The sequence below is a fragment of the Oncorhynchus nerka genome, linkage group LG5 (genome assembly GCF_034236695.1).
Source record: "Oncorhynchus nerka isolate Pitt River linkage group LG5, Oner_Uvic_2.0, whole genome shotgun sequence".
Lineage (NCBI taxonomy): Eukaryota > Metazoa > Chordata > Actinopteri > Salmoniformes > Salmonidae > Oncorhynchus > Oncorhynchus nerka.
The window spans coordinates 10,772,350-10,792,975 of record NC_088400.1 but is presented as its reverse complement, the minus strand read 5'-3'; the positions used below and the strand labels follow the sequence as shown (position 1 = coordinate 10,792,975).

At 41.8% G+C, this 20,626-nt stretch overlaps 1 protein-coding gene across 2 annotated transcripts; it reads left to right on the top strand.

The window, feature by feature from the left end:
• Positions 1 to 3,520: 3,520 nt before the first annotated feature.
• LOC115129187 (vesicular integral-membrane protein VIP36-like) lies at positions 3,521 to 20,396 on the top strand. 2 transcript variants are annotated; one of them, XM_029659280.2, is made up of 8 exons: positions 3,521 to 3,725; positions 16,997 to 17,115; positions 17,297 to 17,414; positions 17,730 to 17,809; positions 18,086 to 18,247; positions 18,537 to 18,651; positions 18,915 to 19,034; positions 19,213 to 20,396. In XM_029659280.2, the coding sequence occupies exons 1-8, from the start codon at positions 3,560 to 3,562 to the stop codon at positions 19,371 to 19,373; spliced, it is 1,041 nt and encodes a 346-aa protein (XP_029515140.1). In that variant the 5' UTR covers positions 3,521 to 3,559; the 3' UTR covers positions 19,374 to 20,396. The 2 variants fall into 2 exon arrangements, with proteins under 2 accessions (XP_029515140.1, XP_029515139.1); XM_029659279.2 differs by lacking the exon at positions 17,730 to 17,809 and adding an exon at positions 17,596 to 17,678 and having other exon boundaries at positions 3,523 to 3,725.
• The last annotated feature ends 230 nt before the right edge of the window (positions 20,397 to 20,626 follow it).

Here is a 20,626-nt window from a genome sequence, read left to right as displayed (position 1 = left end):
AGAGGTGGGCCATTCTCTCCAGGCTTTGTTTGTGGAGCTAAAATGGAGGGTGGTCGGCTTCCTTTTAATTTGTCTGTTGAAGGAGGGGAGGGGTGTGAGTGTCTGCGTTCACATAGGCTGCTGAGGAAAGAATTTACTGGGCCTACTTCAAGACAAGCTGGCCAGGATCAGATTAATGCATTGGCCCAGGGATTACATTTATTTAGAAAGTTAAACCATAAATGTCTATTTACGTCTATAGTGTCTTTAGTAGACAACTAGGCCTGTATTCCATTAGAATTCATTCTGCACTGTAAGCCTGGACAAATGACAAACGGCTTGATATAAATCCCCTCCAACACCGACTATTAACATTAATGTAAAAAGTTTTGTTGATCATTCTGTGACTGCCCAGTTGATAAAAACCAGCCATTTGAGTAGAGTGGCCAAACCTCTCATTTTTAAATGTAATCCGTTACAGTTACTGTTTAGGCCTAACCGGTGCAAAGTTGTGTAATCATGGTAATCATTGTAATATATTTTTTGGGATTACCCAGAATTCAGTAACGTAATGTCATTACTTTCATACCCAGACGTCTTGAGACATTGTCGTTTTTGAAGATGTAGTAAAACACATTTCTAAGAAGATATTCAATTCAATACTATGGGACATGTCTCAAGACGTGTTATTTAGACAGCGCCTAACAACCATTGTATGTATATATTTTATGTATATATATTTTTAAATAACAATAATACAAAATATTCAAGAAACATAATAAATATACAATGATTGAGAGAGAAGGAGAGAGAGAGACCTGAAGCCTGAGAAGGGAGAATATCTCTCTGGTTGGACAGCCTCGTGTCGTCGCGTTCAGTGTCCAGGCCACTCTTTTACATTTGAATTCAAAGCATAATGAGAAAAGGCAAACAAAACATAATTAAAATATTTGTGAGGATCAACTCTGGTTTGCACTCATCTTCCTGTTCATAATGTTTGGAATTTAGGGATGTTCAACGTATCAAATTCACAGAACATTCTTTAGTCACCTGTAGATGCAAGTCTCAAATCAATAGTCTGTCAAACCTGGAGGATTTACAATCAGATTTTCAACTTGTTGTGAGCAAGCAAAGCATTTGAATGGATAATGTATGTTAGTCCAGAATAATATTTTGTCAATATTAAGAAATATGTTGTTGACATCTTGTTTAAGCACTGCCATAATCTATTCTATAATCTGTACATTCTGTCAATCAATCAATCAATCCATCAATCAATCAATCAATCCAATTTTTTTTAAAAGCCCTTTTTACATCAGCTGATGTCACACAGTGCTGTACAGAAACCCATTTTAAAACCCCAAACAGCAAGCAATGCAGGTGTAGAAGCACGGTGGCTAGGAAAAACTCCCTAGAAAGGCCGGAACCTTGGAAGAAACCTAGAGAGGAACCAGGCTCTGAGGGGTGGCCAGTCCTCTTCTGGCTGTGCCAGGTGGAGACTATAACAGAACATGGCCAAGATGTTCAAACGTTCATAGATGACCAGCAGGATCAGATAATAATAATCACAGTGGTTGTAGAGGGTGCAACAAGTCAGCACCTCAGGAGTAAATGTCAGTTGTCTTTTCATAGCCGATCATTCAGAGTTAGAGACAGCAGGTGCGGTAGAGAGCGAGTTGAAAACAGCAGGTCTGGGAAAGGTAGCACGTCCGGTGAACAGGTCAGGGTTCCATAGCCGCAGGCAGAAGAGTTGAAACTGGAGCAGCAGCATGACCAGGTGGACTGGGGACAGCAAGGAGTCATCAGGCCTGGTAGTCCTGAGGCATGGTCCTAGGGCTCAGGTCCTCCGAGAGAAGAAAGAGAGAGAGAGAGACAGAGAGAATTACAGGGAGCATACTTAAATTCACACAATGTCTATCTATTCTATAATCTGTACACTCTGTGAATGTCTATCTATTCTATAATCTTACATTTACATATCACATCTATTGAGAAATAATCTCATAGTTAAATGTGCTATTTATATTTCACTGTTCTTATGTCCTTGAACATCAGAGGTTTGCTGCAAGTGTTGATTAGGTTTTCTGTTAGTAAATATGTTCAACTGTTTTAAACGGTTGTTTTCTCAAGTTTGTCCTAGAAATGAGTAAGTGATTGCCAAATCATTATAAGACAAAGTAAGAACCATTTAAATACTATTTATAGAGCCTTGAAACGCCTTATTATTTCTAAGATTTCTCAAGATGTCTTCTATATTCAAGACATCTTGAGACCGTCTACAGATACATCTTAAAGATGTCTTGACTTTTAAAGACATGTCTTAAAATAGTCTCAAGACATGTCTTAAAATGTCTAAAGTAGTCTCAAGACATGTCTTAAAATGTCTTAAAATGTCTAAAGTAGTCTCAAGACATGTCTTAAAATGTCTAAAGTAGTCTCAAGACATGTCTTAAAATGTCTTAAATAGTCTCAAGACATGTCTTAAAATGTCTTAAGTAGTCTCAAGACATGTCTTAAAATGTCTTAAATAGTCTCAAGACATGTCTTAAAATGTCTTAAGTGGTCTCAAGACATGTCTTAAAATGTCTTAAATAGTCTCAAGACATGTCTTAAAATGTCTTAAGTTGTCTCAAGACATGTCTTAAAATGTCTTAAGTAGTCTCAAGACATGTCTTAAAATGTCTTAAATAGTCTCAAGACATGTCTTAAAATGTCTTAAATAGTCTCAAGACATGTCTTAAAATGTCTTAAGTGGTCTCAAGACATGTCCTAAAATGTCTTAAGTAGTCTCAAGACATGGTGATGGCTGGGTTTGTTCAGTTACTTTTGGATTACTTTCCACTGAAGAGGCATTAGAAGTGACAAAAGGGATCCATAAAACGGATTTGGTGTGTCATCAGAGTGCTTTATTTGACTTGTGATCAGATTTGTTCAGGTGGCTCAAACTTAAACTTGCGTGTTTTATCAATATTGAACTGAATGTCACTGAGAAAACAGAAAGGTGTTAGGATGTATTTTTTGCAAACATCCTTTCTGAATTTAAAAGTAATCCAATACGTATTTTTTTTGTAACTGTAATTGATTACATGTAGTCAGTTACTACCCAACCTTGGGCGAGACCTTGTGGTGGGCCGTCACAGCAGGAAGTCTTCAAAGACTTCAAAGAATCATAAACTGATGTAATGTCACCATCTAGTGGAGAAAGAGAGAAACCTCAGTGGCGCCATTTGCAAAGTTGTGAACATTTGCATACTTCGAACGTTTCAACTATAGACGAGCCCCTGATTGTTCGTTTTCGTTGGCTTTAACTATGTGCTCGTCTATGATTGGCAATAGTACGTTTTTAGCAACTATAACAATGTTCCATACAACGTTGAAAGCGATAATCAAACAAAAAAATATTTTTTTGAACTTTGAAAGGTAACAATGAAAATATAATTCCCATATAGAAGGTAATTTCAACAAAAGCAACAACAAAAAAAATAGGACACGGTCAAAGTTCTTGAGAAGTAACATAGGAACGCTTCTAGTGGGGGTTGCTGTTTCCTACCCGGATCAGGAACATGATTATCCAGGATCCATGGTGTCTTTCATAGGCCGAGTGAGCAAAATGAGAGGTTTTTGTACATTTATCAGCAGGCCACTGCTTTTCCTATTACTTCACTTTACTCTAGTGCAATGCGATATAACAGACGGCAATGCAGAGCACTTAAAGCGGGAGCATTCGCTCATGAAACCGTACCAGGGTAAGTATGCTAACGGCATGTGAAATCGACAGCTAAGTTAGCTAGCTAGCTAGCTGTTATCTTGTTAGAAACGTTAGCTGCTAAAGGCCAGTCATACTACACTGAACAAAAATATAAACGCATCATGTAAAGTGTTGGTTTCACGAACTTAAATAAAATAACCCAGAAATTATCCACACGCACAAAAAGCTTATTTCTAAAAATATATATATATTGCACACATTTGTTTACATCCCAGTTAATTTGTATTTTTCCTTGGCCAAGATAATCCATCCACTTGACAGGTGTGACATATCAATAAACTGGTTTAACAGCATTGTCATTACACCGATGCACCTTTGTGCTGGGGACAGGAAAGGGCCCCTCTAATTGGCAGTTTTGTCACAAAACACAATGCCACAGACGTCTCAAGGGAGTGCAATTGTCACGTTGCATGAGGCAAATGGTGGTCACACCAGACACTGACTGGTTTTCTGATCCACGCCCCTACTTATTTTTTTTTTAAAGGTATTTGTGACCAACAGACACATCTGTATTCCTATCATCTGAAATCCCTTGATTAGGGCCTAATGAATTTATTTCAATTGACTGATTTTCTTATATGAACTGTAACTCAGTAAAATAGTGTGCAACTGCAGCCTGCAATTCGGGGCGTACCTGTATGTGCAGGAACGCACCCCTCGAGCATCCCATTGGTTCTTTCATGAACACTATAACTAGCATGCTAGCACACTGTGTTTCCCCCGCCTGTTGTGTACCCGAGAACTGTGCCCGCTAGCGACTCTGGTACACAGCAGGTTGGAGGCGGGGGTGACACTGTACTAGTAGCACAGTGTGCTAGTTAGCTAGCTAACACACAGTGTTGCTAAGTATATTTTTTTATAAGTAACCCAAGTTAGACAACAGCCTGTTGTTGTTTTCAATTTGAGCAAATAAATCACAGTGAAGAGCTTGCGAGAGCCTAATGGCATGTTTTTAGCATGTATTTGCATATTTCCGCTAGGGGAAGTGCGCAGTAACTAAATTCGCTCTTGCACTCATTCTAACAATCATTTTTTTAAACCATGGCAAAGGGAAAAGTCTACAAAAATCTGTCCACTCTGTTCATAAAAGATTTTAGTTTTGGAAGCAGAAACTGTATTGAGAGAGATGTTTAATAAATGAGAAAATTAGCAGAATCTCTTCCAAAATCCATCTCTCTCTATCTTGTCCCACTGCTGGCCACTGGGCTTCCTCTCACCACCATATTTGGTAGTGAGAGGAAACGTGAACGGGATGCTTCACATTTTATACATCCGGTAAAATATCTGTCTCATTGTTCTATCTGTGGTGTCGCCCCCGCCTGCTGTGTACCGGACTCCTCCTCAGGACTAGCTGGCTAAGCTAGCACAGTGTCTTTCGCACACCGTCATTAACAGTTCCCGACAGGCTGGGGGCGAAGGACACTACCGGTGTTTACTAGTTATAGTTAGCTACCATGGTTGCCCCTGCCTCTTCTTCTGTTGCAAATCAAATGCGTCAAATATGACCGGTGTAGACCTTACTGTGAAATGCTTACTTACAAGCCCTTAACCAACAATGCAGTTTTAATAAGAGAAAATACTTACTGTATAAACAAAAGTAAAAAAAGGTGCAGTGGGTACCGGTACCGAGTCAATGTGCGGGTAACAGATTTGTTGAGGTAACTGAGGTAATATGTACATGTAGTCGCTCTGGATAAGAGCGTCTGCTAAATGACTTAAATGTCAATGTAAATGTAGGTAGGGGTGAAGTGACTGCATGGGTAATAAACGGTGAGTAGCTGTAATAGTCTATGTAGCCATTTCATTAATTGTTCAGCAGTCTTATGGCTTGGGGGTAGATGCTGTTAACCTCTTTTGGCGCATGAACTGCTAGCGGGACAGCTATGACAACATCCGGTGAAATTGCAGAGTGCAAAATACAAGAAAATCGTAATATTAATTTAAACATTCATGAAAATACAAGTGTCATACATTTAAAAGCTTAACTTCTTGTTAATTCAACCGCGTTGTCAGATTTCAAAAAGGCTTTACGGCGAAAGCATACCATGCGATTATCTGAGGACAGCGCAACCAGCACAGGCGTCACAAAATCACAAATAGCGATTAAATAAATCACTTACCTTTGAAGATCTTCCTCTGTTTGTAATCCCAAGGGTCCCAGCTACACAATGAATGGTCGTTTTGTTTGATAAAGTCCTTTATATGCAACATGCATACAAACAAATCCAAAAAGTTACCGGTAAAGTATGTCCAAACAAGTCAAACGATGTTTCTAATTAATCCTCAGGTACTCTAAATAAACGATCATATTTCAGACGGAGAATAGTATGTTCAATAGGGAAGATAAATAACGAAGAGCGCGCACCTCATTCACGAGCCAACAAGACTACTTTTCTAATGAGACACATTGTAGTTCTTCCAACTACTTGCTAATTTTTCAAAAAACAAGCCTGAAACCCTTTCTAAAGACTGTTGACATCTAGTGGAAGCCATAGGAACTGCAATCTGGGTCCTATCTATGTATGACTTGACCTTACGGTCAGATGCCGAGCAGTTTCTATACCAGGCGGTGATGCAACCGGTCAGGATGCTTTCGGTGGTGCAGCTGGAGAACTTTTTGAGGATCTGTGGACCCATGCCAAATCTTCTCAGTCTCCTGAGGGGAAATATGTGTTGTGGCCTCTTCACTACTGTCTTGGTGTGTTTGGACTAGAGGTCGACCGATTATGATTTTTCAACGCCGATACCGATTATTGGAGGACCATAAAAGCCGATAGTAATTAATCGGCCAATTTTAAAATAAATAAATGTATTTGTAATAATGACAATTACAACAATAACATCAATAAAATCAATTTAGCCTCAAGTAGATAATGAAATATTAAATTTGGTTTAAATAATGCAAAAACAAAGTGTTGGAGAAGAACGTAAAAGTGCAATATGTGCTATGTAAGAAAGCTAACGTTTCAGTTCCTTGCTCAGAACATGAGAAACAATGAAAGCTGGTGGTTCCTTTTAACATGAGTCTTCAATATTCCCAGGTAAGAAGTTTTAGGTTGTAGTTATTATAGGACTATTTCCCTCTATACCATTTGTATTTCATTAACCTTTGACTATTGGATGTTCTTATAGGCACTTTAGTATTGCCAGTGTAACAGTATAGCTTCTGTCCCTCTCCTCGCTCCTCCCTGGGCTCGAACCAGAAACACATTGACAACAGCCACCACATCGAAGCGGCGTTACCCATGCAGAGCAAGGGAAACAACCACCCCAAGGCTCAGAGCGGGTGAAGTTTGAAACGCTATTAGCGCGCGCTAACTAGCCAGTCATTTCACTTCGGTCACACCAGCCTCATCTCGGGAGTTGATAGGTTTGAAGTCATAAACAGCGCAATGCTTGACGCACAACGAAGAGCTGCTGGCAAAACACACGAAAGTGCTGTTTGAATGAATGTTTACACGCCTGCTTCTGCCTACCACCGCTCAGTCAGATACTTAAGATACTTGTATGCTTGTATGCTCAGTCAGATTATATGCAACGCAGGACACACTAGATAATATCTAGTAATATCATCAACCATGTGTAGTTAACTAGTGATTATGATTTTTTTTTTATATAAGATAAGTTTAATGCTAGCTAGCAACTTACCTTGGCTTACTGCATTTGCGTAACAGACAGTCTCCTTGTGGAGTGCAACGAGAGAGAGGCAGGTCGTTATTGCGTTGGACTAGTTAACTGTAAGGTTGCAAGATTGGATCCCCCGAGCTGACAAGGTGAAAATCTGTCTTTCAGCCCCTGAACAAGGCAGTTAACCCACCGCTCCTAGGCCGTCATTGAAAATAAGAATGTGTTCTTAACGGACTTGCCTAATTTAAATAAAGACAAAATAAAAGGTGTGGTAAAAAAATAAAATAATAATAATGTTTTAAATCGGCGCCCAAAAATACCGATTTCCGATTGTTATGAAAACTTGAAATCGGCCCTAATTAATCGGCCATTCCGATTAATCGGTCGACCTCTAGTTTGGACCATGATCGATCATTGGTGATGTGGACACCAAGGAACTAAAAATAAAAAAAACTCTCAAGCCGCTCCACTTCAGCCCCGTCAATGAGCCTGTTTGGCTCGTCTTTTCTTGTAGTCAATGATCAGCTCCTTTTGTCTTGCTCACATTGAGGGAGAGGAATTGGGTCAAATTGATTCAAGTTTGCCTGCTTTAACCTCTTGCCTCTACTTGGGACGCTTGCGTCCCAACTAGAGCTCTGGAAATGCAAATGCGCTACGCTAAATGCTAATAGTATTAGTTAAAACTCAAAAGTTCATTAAAATACACATGCAGGGTATCAAATTAAAGCTACACTCGTTGTGAATCCAGGCAACAAGTCAGATTTTTAAAATGCTTTTCGGCGACAGCATGAGAAGCTATTATCTGATAGCATGCACCAATACACTACAACACAAAAGCACAGCAGGGGACGTAAACAAAATAATTAGCATTTCGGCGTTACACAAACCGCACAATAAAATAGAAAACAGTCATTACCTTTCACCATCTTCTTTGTTGGCACTCCTAGGTGTCCCATAAACACTATTGGGTCTTTATTTCGATTAAATCGGGCCATATAAAGCCAAGATATCGTTATATGTAGACTGTGTGATAAACGAAAAAAACAGCGATTTCACAACGTAACGTCATTTTTTAAAATTCAAAAAGTAGACGATAAACTTTCACAAAACAATTCGAAATACGTTTGTAATGCTACTTTAGGTATTAGTAAACGTTAATAAGCGATAAAAATCATCCATAGGCGATGTAAAAATCATTAGCTGTCGTCTTGGAAAAAATTTCACGAGAGAGCTCTTCCGGAATGATCTGGGCGGAGACCGGAGGTAAGTGGTGCCCCTGTTTCGGTTCAACCAAGAATCAAAGATGATTCAATTCACAAGACTCTAGACAACATGGGGATGCTGTGGGAGTTGAATGCTCGGTCTTATCTAATTCGGCTCACTGTTAACAATTGCTGGAAGTGGCGCAAGGATATTTATTTCCATTTTCTGTGATCAGGTTTTCCTGCGCTTTCCGATGTAACGCACGTTATGTAATAGCCACAGTCGTGATTTAACCAGTTTTAAAAACGTCCGAGGGTTTCCTATCCACACATTCTAACCATATGAACGTACTATATTCCTGGCATGAGTAGCAGGGCGCTGAAATGTTGCGCGATTTTTAACAAAATGTTCAAAAAAGTAGAGGGTAGGAGCAACTAGTTAAAGTCCCCGGCCACTAGGAGCGGCGCTTCTGGATGAGCATTTTCTTGTTTGCTTATGGCCTTATACACCTCGTTGAGTGCGGTCTTAGTCCCAGCATCGGTTTGTGGTGGTAAGTAGACGGCTACGAAAAATGTAGACAGTGTGGTCTACAGCTTATGAAGTACTCTACCTAAGGCGAGCAACACCAGCAGTTTTTGACAAAATAGACATTTGTTTTACTGGAATCAGCTGTTCTGTCTTGCTGATGGAAAACCCAGCCAATTGACTCGGTGAAACATAAGATGTTACAGTTTTTATTAATGTCCCATTGGTAGGATAGTCTCAAACGGAGCTCATCCTGTTTATTCTCCAGTGATTGCACTTTGGTCAATAGGACGAATGGTAGAGGCAGGTTACCCACTCGCCAACAAATTCTGACAAGGCACCTTGATCTGCTGCCCCTGTATCTCCATCTTCTCTTCATGCGAATGACATGGATTTGGTCCGGGAGCAGCTGTATATCCTTCGCGTCAGACTCATTAAAGAAAATAATCTTAGTCCAGTTCGAGGTGAGTAATATCCAGAAGTGCTATTTGGCCATAAGAGACGGTAGTAGAAACATAAGTTACAAATGATACGAAAAAACACAACATAGCACAATTGGTTAGGAGCCTGTAAAACTGCAGCCATCCCCTCCGGTGTCTGTGGGGGTTTTCGGGGGTTACCAACATTACGGTGCATTACTCCATCTAGCCTACTGTATTGGAGCACCCCTGCCTCCCTCCTGGATTAAACGTGGACCAATAGAAGAACACTATATATAAACTCAGCAAAAAAAGAAACGTCCCTTTTTCAACACCCTGTCTTTCAAAGATAATTAATAAAAATCCAAATAACTTCACAGATCTTCAATGTAAACGGTTTAAACACTGTTTCCCATGCTTGTTCAATGAACCATAAACAATTAATGAACATGCAACTGCGGAACGGTCGTTAAGACACTAACAGTTTACAGACGGTAGGCAATTAAGGTCACAGATGTGAAAACTTAGGACACTAAAGAGGCCTTTCTAAAAACACCACAAGAAAGATATCAAGGTCCCTGCTCATCTACATGAACGTGCCTTAGGCATGCTGCAAGGGGTCATAAAGGACTGCAGATGTGGCCAGGGCAATACATTGCAATGTCCGTACTGTGAGACGCCTAAAACAGCGCTACAGGGAGACAGGATCGTCCTCGCAGTGGCAGACAACACCTGCACAGGATCGGTACATCTGAACATCACATCTGTGGGACAGGTACAGGATTGCAACAACAACTGCCTGAGTTACACCAGGAACGCACAATCCCTCCATCAGCGCTCAGACGGTCCGCAATAGGCTGAGAGAGGCTGGACTAAGGGCTTTTAGGCCTGTTGTAAGGCAGGTCCACACCAGACATCACCGGCAACAACGTCGCCTATGGGCACAAACCCACTTTCTCTGGAACAAACAGGACTGGCAAAAAGTGCCCTTCACTGACGAGTCACGGTTTTGTCTCATCAGGGGTGATGGTCGGTTTCGCATTTATCGTTGAAGGAATGAGCATTACACCGAGGCCTTATACTCTGGAGCGGGATTGATATGGAGGTGGAGGGTCTGTCATGGTCTGGGGCGGTGTGTCACAGCATCATCGAACTGAGCTTGATACTGACTGTTACTTTTGATTTTGATCCCCCCCTTTGTTCAGGGACACATTATTCCATCTCTGTTAGTCATATGTCTGTGGAACTTGTTCAGTTTGTCTGTTGTTGAATCTTGTGTTCATACAAATATTTACACGTGAAGTTTGCTGAAAATAAACGCAGTTGACAGTGAGCGGACGTTTCTTTTGTTGCTGAGTCTACAAAAATAGTGGATTTGGCTATTTCAGCCACGGTGTATAAAATCGAGCACACAGCCATGCGATCTCCATAGACAAACATTGGCAGTAGAATGGCCTTACTGAAGAGCTCAGTGACTTTCAACGTGGCACCGTCACAGGATGCCACCTTTCCAAAAAGTCAGTTCGTCAAATCTCTGCCTTGCTAGAGCTTCCCCGGTCAACTGTAAGTGCTGTTATTTTGAAGTGAAAACGTCTAAGTGCCAGAAAAAAGTGCCAGAAAAATGTCTGCCGTATTGAAGGACCCCAAGAACACCGTGGCCTCCATCATTCTTAAATGGAAGACGTTTGGAGCCATCAGGACTCTTCCTAGAGCTGGCTGCCCAGCTAAACTGACCAATCGGGGCAGAAGGGCCTTAGTCACGGTGGTGTCTTAGAACCCAATGGTCACTCTCTCTGACAAAGCCCCAGAGTTCCTCTGTGGAGATAGGAGAACCTTCCAGAAGGACAGCAGTCTACCAAATCAGGCCTTTATGGTGGAGTGGCCAGACTCTACGGTAAAAATGCACAAGACATCCCGTTTGGAGTTTGCCAAAATGTATTAAAGGACTTTCAGACCACAAGGAAAAAGATTCTCTGGTCTGATGAAACCAAGATGGAAGTCTTTGGACTGAATGCCAAGTATCACGTCTGGAGGAAACCTGGCACCATCCCTATGGTGAAGCATGGTGGTGGCAGCATTATGCCGTGGGGATGTTTTTCAGCGGCAGGGACTGGGAGACCCTTCAGGATCAAGGTGAAAGATGAACTGAGCAAAGTACAGAGCGATCCTTGATGAAAACATGCTCAGGACCTCAGACTGGGGTGACGGTTCACCTTCCAACAGAACAACGATCCTAAGTGCACAGCCAAGACAATGCCGTAGTGGCTTTGAGACAAGTCTCAATGTCCTCGAGTGGCCCAGCCAGAGCCCGGACTTGAATCCGATCAAACATTTCTGGAGTGACCTGAAAATAGCTGTGCAGCGACGCTCTCCATCCAAACTGACAGTGCTTGAGAGGATCTGCAGAGAAGAATGGGAAAATGTCCCCAAATACAGGGGAAACTCACCGCAGGGGAAACTCACCGCCCTAACCCCACTTACATACTCTTTATTTGTATGTATTTTTTTGCCCCCCCCCCCTCTTCAGAGGACAAAGGCAACTTTGTTTCATTTTTGTTTTGTTTTTTTAGATATTTAGTGACATGCGTTATTCATACACTTGACATACATTTTATACACAGTATTACATGATAGGAATACAGTTTGACACACTTTAAAAACAGGTGTTCCAACTCTGTGGTTACTAAAGATCCTATGGGGTGGTGCTTATATTGACATATCACTACATGTGTATGTCAAACTGTATTTGCTATCATGTAATACAGTGTATAAAAGTACTATGTACACTACCGTTCAAAGGTTTGTGGTCACTTAGAAATGTCCTTGTTTTTTAATAAGGAAAATCATTTTTTTTGTCCATTTTAAGATAACATCAAATTAATCAGAAATACAGTGTAGACATTGTTGATGTTATAAATGACTATTGTAGCTGGAAACAGCTAATTTTTAATGGAATATCTACATAGGCGTACAGAGGCCCATTATCAGCAACCATCACTCCTGTGTTCCAATGGAACGTTGTGTTAGCTAATCCAAGTTTATAATTTTAAAAGGCTAATTGATCATTAGAAAACCCCTTTGCAATTAAGTTAGCGCAGCTGAAAACTGTTGTTCTGAATGAAAGAAGCATTAAAACTGGCCTTTAGACTAGTTGAGTATCTGGAGCATCATCATTTGTGGGGTTCGATCACAGGCTCAAAATGGCCAGAAACAAAGACCTTTCTTCTGAAACTTGTCAGGCTATTCTTGTTCTGAGAAATTAAGGCTATTCCATGTGAGAAATTGCCAAGAAACTGAAGTTCGCCTACTTCCGGCGCCGACAGAGATGGCCGCCTCGCTTCACGTTCCTAGGAAACTATGCAGTATTTCGTTTTTTTACATGTTATTTCTTACGTTGGTACCCCAGGTAATCTTAGGTTTTATTACATACAGTCGGGAGGAACTACTGGATATAAGAGCAACGTCAACTCCCCATAATTACGACCAGGAATATGACTTTCCCGAAGCAAATTCTCTGTTTTGCCCACCAACCGGGACAATGGATCGGATCCCAGCCGGCGAACCAAAACAACGACGCCGTAAAAGGGGCAGACGAAGCGGTCTTCTGGTCAGGCTCCGGAGACGGGCACATCGCGCACCGCTCCCTAGCATATACTACTCGCCAATGTCCAGTCTCTTGACAACAAGGTTGATGAAATCTGAGCATGGGTAGCATTCCAGAGAGACATAAGAGACTGTAACGTTCTTTGCTTCACGGAAACTTGGCTCACTCGAGACACGCTTTCGGAGTCGGTGCAGTCAGCTGGTTTCTTCACGCATCGGGCCAACAGAAACGAGCATCTTTCTGGTAAGAAAAGGGGCGGGGGGATATGCCTTATGATTAACGAGACGTGGTGTGATCATAACAACATACAGGAACTCAAGTCCTTCTGTTCACCTGACTTAGAATTCCTCACAATCAAATGTCGACCGCATTATCTACCAAGAGAATTCTCTTCAATTATAATCACAGCCGCATATATTCCCCCCCCCAAGCAGACACATCGACGGCCCTGAACGAGCTTTATTTGACTTTAATTGACTATGTAAACTGGAAACCACATATCCTGAGGCTGCATTCATTGTAGCCGGGAATTTTAACAAGGCTAATCTGAAAACAAGACTCCCTAAATTCTATCAGCATATCGATTGTGCAACCAGGGCTGGTAAAACTCTGGATCATTGTTATTCTAACTTCCGTGACGCATTTAAGGCCCTCCCCCGCCCTCCTTTCGGAAAAGCTGACCATGACTCCATTTTGTTGCTCCCTGCCTATAGAAAGAGACTAAAACAGGAAGCTCCCGCGCTCTGGTTGGACCAGCGTTGAACAGACCTATCTGATTCCACGCTTCAAGATTGCTTCGATCACATGGATTGGGATATGTTCCGCATTGCGTCAAACAACAACATTGACGAATATGCTGATTCGGTGAGCGAGTTTATTAGCAAGTGCATCGGCGATGTCGTACCCACAGCAACTATTAAAACATTCCCAAACCAGAAACCCTGGATTGATGGCAGCAGTTGCGCGAACCTGAAAGCGCGAACCACTGCTTTTAACCAGGGCAAGGTGACCGGAAACATGACCGAATACAAACAGTGTAGCTATTCCCTCCGCCAGGCAATCAAACAAGCTAAGCGTCGGCTTAGAGACAAAGTAGAGTCTCTATTCAACGGCTCAGACACGAGGCATGTGGCAGGGTCTTACAGTCAATCACAGATTACAAAAAGAAAACCAGCCCCGTCGCGGACCAGGATGTCTTGCTCCCAGACAGACTAAACAACTTCTTTGCTCGCTTTGAGGACAATACAGTGCCACTGACTCGGCCCGCTACCAAAACCTGCGGTCTCTCCTTCACTGCAGCCGACGTGAGTAAAACACTTAAACGTGTTAACCCTCGCAAGGCTGCAGGCCCAGGCGGCATCCCCAGCCGCGTCCTCAGAGCATGCGCAGACCAGCTGGCTGGTGTGTTTACGGCCATATTCAATCAATCCTTATCCCAGTCTGCTGTTCCCACATGCTTCAAGAGGGCCACCATTGTTCCTGTTCCCAAGAAAGCTAAGGTAACTGAGATAAACGACAAGAGGAATGCCTATGTGAGATTGCTGTTCATCGACTACAGCTCAGTATTTAACACCATAGTACCCTCCAAACTCGTTATCAAGCTCAAGACCCTGGGTCTCGACCCTGCCCTGTGCAACTGGGTACTGGACTTCCTGACGGGCCGCCCCTAGGTGGTGAGGGTAGGTAACATCTCCACCCCACTGATCCTCAACACTGGGGCCCCACAAGGGTGCGTTCTGAGCCCTCTCCTGTTCTCCCTGTTCACCCACGACTGCGTGGCCATGCACGCCTCCAACTCAATCATCAAGTTTGCGGACGACACTACAGTGGGAGGCTTGATTACCAACAACGACGAGACGGCCTACAGGGAGGAAGTGGGGGCCCTCTGAGTGTGGTGTCGGGAAAATAACCTCACACTCAACGTCAACAAAACTGAGATGATCGTGGACTTCAGGAAACAGCAGAGGTAGAACCCCCCCCCCCCCCCCTATCCACATCAACGGGACAGTAGTGGAGAGGGTAGTAAGCTAAGTTCCTTGGCGTACACATCACGGACAAACTGAATTGGTCCACCCACACATACAGCGTGGTGAATAAGGCGCAGCAGCGCCTCAATTCAGCTTGTCACCAAAAGCACTCGCAAACTTCTACAGATGCACAATCGAGAGCGTCCTATCACCGCCTGGTACGGCAACTGCTCCGCCTACAACCGTAAGGCTCTCCAGAGGGTAGTGAGGTCTGCACAATGCATCACCAGGGGCAAACTACCTGCCCTCCAGGACACCTACACCACCTGATGTCACAGGAAGGCCATAAAGATCATCAAGGACAACAACCACCCGAGCCACTGCCTGTTCACCCCGCTATCATCCAGAAGGCGAGGTCAGTACAGGTGCATCAAAGCAGGGACCGAGAGACTGAAAAACAGCTTCTATCTCAAGGCCATCACACTGTTAAACAGCCACCACTAACATTGAGTGGCTGCTGCCAACATACTGACTCAACTCCAGCCACTTTAATAATGGAAAAATTGATGTAAAAAATGTATCACTAGCCACTTTAACTTGTTGGTGACAGGGCGGCATTATTGAGTAGCTTGGATGAATAAGGTGCCAAGAGTAAACTGCCTGCTACTCTGTCCCAGATGCTAATATATGCATATTAGTAGTATTGGTTAGAAACACTCTGAAGTTTCTAAAACTGTTTGAATCATGTCTGTGAGTATAACAGAACTTATTTGGCAGGCGAAACCCTGAGGACAAACCATTTCGATTTTTTTTTTTAGGTCACTCTCTTTTCAAATGGGGTTTCATTGGAAATCCAGATTTTTAAGGGACTTCTTGCAGTTCCTACCGCTTCCTGGATGTCAACAGTCTTTAGAAATTGGTTGAGGTTTTTCCTTTGTGTAATGAAGAAGTAACACTGTTCAGAACGAGGTTAGAGTGAAGAGGACTCTTTTGTTCGAGGCGCGTGACCTGAAAGCTAGCTACAGTTTGTTTTCCTCCTGTATTGAACACAGATCATCCCGTCTTCAATTTGATCGATTATTTACGATTTTAAAAAATACCTAAAGTTGTATTACAAAAGTAGTTTGAAATGTTTTGGCAAAGTTTACAGTTAACTTTTGAGATATTTTGTAGTCACGTTGCGCAAGTTGGAACCTGTGTTTTTCTGGATCAAACGCGCCAAATAAATTGACATTTTGGATATATATATCGACAGAATTAATCGAACAAAAGGACCATTTGTGATGTTTATGGGACATTGGAGTGCCAACAAAAGAAGCTCGTCATAGGTAAGGCATGAATTATATCTTTATTTCTGCGTTTTGTGTCGCGCCTGGAGGGTTGAAATATGCTTGTCAGTGTTTGTTTACTATGGTGCTATCCTCAGATAATAGCACCGTTTGCTTTCGCCGAAAAACTGTGATTAAGCAGGTTAAAACAGGTTAAAACAGTGTGGATATTTTGCATTATTTTGATGTGATATGAAAGTAAAGGGCATTTATGTTTCTAGAACCGTATTGCTATCGAGAATCGATTCACATTTAGATGGAGTATTTGGCTGCCAGAGCAGGTCTACCTCTGAAAGTAACATACTGTCCTTGGACTTTGAGGAGCAACGACAGGCTCCTTTAAAAGTACAGCTTTGGCTAGGCTTGGGGTAGCCGACTCAACTATTTTTAGTCAGCTGGGCTAAGGGTTATTCTTATTCATGACTACAATTCCATTGCGTTACATTGCCCCCCTTGAGTTCTTGAGAGCTGGGCTAGGGGTGGCAATGAGTCATTGATGCACAACGGAATTATTCACGTTCTTCTCTCATGTGTCCCTGAAATGCTGCTTGACTCTTCATCAACATGTTGTACAGGTGTTGGAAGCAGCCCGTCCAGTCAGTGGGACTTCTGGGGGAGCACGCTAGTCACCAGCTCGTATGTGCGCCTGACACCTGATGAGAGAAGTAGACAGGGATCCATATGGAACACAGTGGTGAGTAAGGAACTAGCTTCTATGAAATGTATTCTGTTAGGCATTACAGACAGATACACAAACAATAGTCCACTCCCAAATCCATTATAGCTTGATTGGAGAATATCTAAATTTTGAACTGAATAGGTCCAATTGATGGTTGAATTGATGATCCAATGTAATTTTCCCTTTCACTGTGCAGCCTGTTTATCTGAAAGACTGGGAGATGCACGTGCAGTACAAGATCCACGGGTCAGGGAAGAAGAATCTCCATGGTGACGGCATCGCCATCTGGTACACGAAGGAGAGACTTCATCCAGGTAATGTATCATCTTGCCAAAATAACATCTTTGTCATCAACCACTTCCTCATTCCATTACAAAGCTTTGGCAATCAAATTAGTAGACAATGTGATGTGGTAGCACTGGGTTGCATTTTCCGTAAGCACTTCATGCCTCAGTCATGTGCTCATCATATCTCGCCTCTTTGCCTTCCATTCAGGCCCAGTCTTTGGAAACCAAGATCATTTTGTTGGCCTGGCTTTATTTGTGGATACCTTCCGCAATGATCTCCATGGGATGGATGTAAGTGCAGCGATTTGGCTGGTTGACTTGACGTGATTCTTCCCTTTGCAGGGTCTGTGTTTGGCAGCAATGCTAAGTTCCACGGCCTCGCCCTTTTTATAGACACGTACCATAACGATGAGGCAGCTGACGTGAGTTGATGCAGCTACATTTATAATTATTGTCCTGCGTTTCATGTCATTGTGATGGATGGATTTTAATGTGAAGTATTTTCTTTTGAGTTCCTTTGTTATTTTGTCATGAATTTTTTATTTTTTTTTGCTTTCTGAGAAGGACTTTTTTTTTGTAACACAATGAACGTGTGTGGTAACTGATTCAGGATTTGGATCAAATAATTAATTGACGATGTCTATAACAAAAAAAAATCCCCGTTTTCTGTCCTTACATCCCTTGTTTCCCCACACTAGCGTTCCTTCCCTTACATCTATGCCATTGTGAATAATGGTTCTCTGCCTTATGACCATGGGAATGATGGACGTACCTCTGAACTGGGAGGCTGCTCTTCTGAGATCAGGAACAAAGACCATGACACCTATCTGGCCATCCGTTACTCCAAGGGTAGACTCACGGTAGGAATCCCTTTTTTAAAATAAATTATATAAATGACTCTAGTTCAGACATCTTGGATCGGTTTCCTAAACATAGATGAGGCTGAACCTAGTCCTGTATTGAAAGGCATGCTTAATGGAGATGGCTCCTTGGAGAATTCTCTTTGGTCCAGGACTATGTTTAGTCTTTGTCTGGGAAACTGGATTCTTGTGTTATGAAATTGGTGAATTTCAATGTTATGGACTATCTGTTATGTGTTCGACATGTTGCAGTTCTATTCAAATAATGGCACCATTCTGATCTCTACAGGTGATGATTGACATTGATGATAAGAATGAATGGAAAGAGTGCATTGACATCGGGGGTGTCCGCCTCCCCACGGGGTACTACTTTGGGGCCTCTGCTGCTACAGGAGATCTCTCTGGTAGGTTGGGTCAGGTTGTAGAGACTGATTCTTTCGAAATGTAAATCTAAATAAATGTAGGTTTCTAGAACACAAAGGTAAGAACTGCACCCTGAGAAAGATCATGACTGACCTTGATTCAGTTATTATTATTTTTTTTTCACTGTGCAGAAGAGTACACACAGATTGAACCAATGACTTGTTTGTCGTTTCATAGTCTGGCTTTGTCAGTTGTACATCTGAAGTCTATTGGGATTTATGCTAACACATTTCTCATGTTACAGATAACCACGACATCATCTCTATGAAGATGTACCAGCTGATGGTGGAACACACACCTGATGAGGACAGTCTGGACTGGACCAAGATTGAGCCAAGCGTCAGCTTGCTGAAGTCCCCCAAAGGTAGGTAGATTTATTTGATAAAGAAAACCCATTTCCGTTCTAATCTAATAGACAATAAAGCTTGTATTCTATTTGACCACAGTCAGATATTTATCATCTTACTTTAGATAATGTATGGTAGGGTGAGTAGGCTTGTTAGAGTTAACCGTGATCATTCTTTCATTTTTCTCTTTCACAGACAACATTGATGATCCTACTGGTAACTTCCGAAGCACGCCTCTTACTGGCTGGAAGGTCTTCCTGCTTCTGCTATGTGCTCTACTGGGAATTGTAGTTTGTGGTGTTGTAGGGGCTGTTGTATTTCAGAAGCGCCAGGAAAGAAACAGGAGATTTTACTGAGAGGAAAAACATATTTCTGTATTTGAGAGGTATTTGTGAAATTGACTGTTGCAAAGAATATGTTGTTGAATCTCTATTCTAAGTTAATTTTCTAAAGATTGTACAAATGTTTATATCTGCTGAAGCGCTGTGATGAGTCACTTATGGTATCGTTCCAATTTTGGTGAAATAACCATGACTAATGGTTGCTACCATGTGTCTGAGTGACCTTTGACTTTTTGATGGAGGCAGTTAAGCGTTTTTGTTTTTATTTACCCTTTCCTCTCTAATTTTTTGCTTTCACAGTGCAGGGGATAATTGCTGTTGAATTATTGTTTATTTGGCTCGATCTGTAAAACACTGATTAGTTAAATAACAACTTTCAAAAGTGATTATTTTCACAATGTTCAGTATAAGATTTATTTTCACTTCATTTAGCTTTTTGTACTGTTGGGTTCTGATTGGGCTAGTTTAGATGGGTGAATGGGATTTTATTTACTTTTTTAACTCTGACTGCTCTTGACTGTTGGTTCAATGTGATTGCTGCACTTCTGATGCTGATATGCTAAGGCTTCCTTATCTGGCCTTTGCCATTTTCTCTCCATGTGTGAAGTTTTCTTTGCTGACTTAAACAATATTTTTGGGAGAACAACTCCCCCAACTACCATATCCACACTGTCACATGGCCTATATGAGGAATAATTTGGCTACTAATAATGCAACGATCGATTTATACAGACAAGTTACATTTTAGGTTTTGACGTTATTATACCATGTGGGTGTTTTGAAGGATTTCAACGTTCTCATTTTTGGTGAAGCCTACTGGAGGCTTTACAAATCACTACTGTGAGATTGCACCACCTTTCTCATCTTGCATTATTAAATTGATGGGAGTTGTATGTTTGAAAACCTGCTTATACACCGATTATTTGAGTAGGAATATCTCTAATGTGATTTGAATGATTCAAACTGAACAAGGCCATTGTTGAGTTTATCCTGTAAGACTCAATAAAAAAACTGGTCTCCCCAAATGAGTGAACTGCACGTTCTAATGTGGAGTCTAATGCTTCCATATCGTTTGGTATGTGACAGACAGTACACACATTTGCCCTGGACTTCTTCAAGCAAAGCTCTACTTACTGATTCAACTTATTCATGTCTAAATTGAAGACCATGATCAGTTAATTATTTGCATTCCTTTTGTTAGTTTTGTGTTGAAACAAACCCCTGCACAGTGCATACATTAGCACTACAACAACCACAAGTCTAACTCG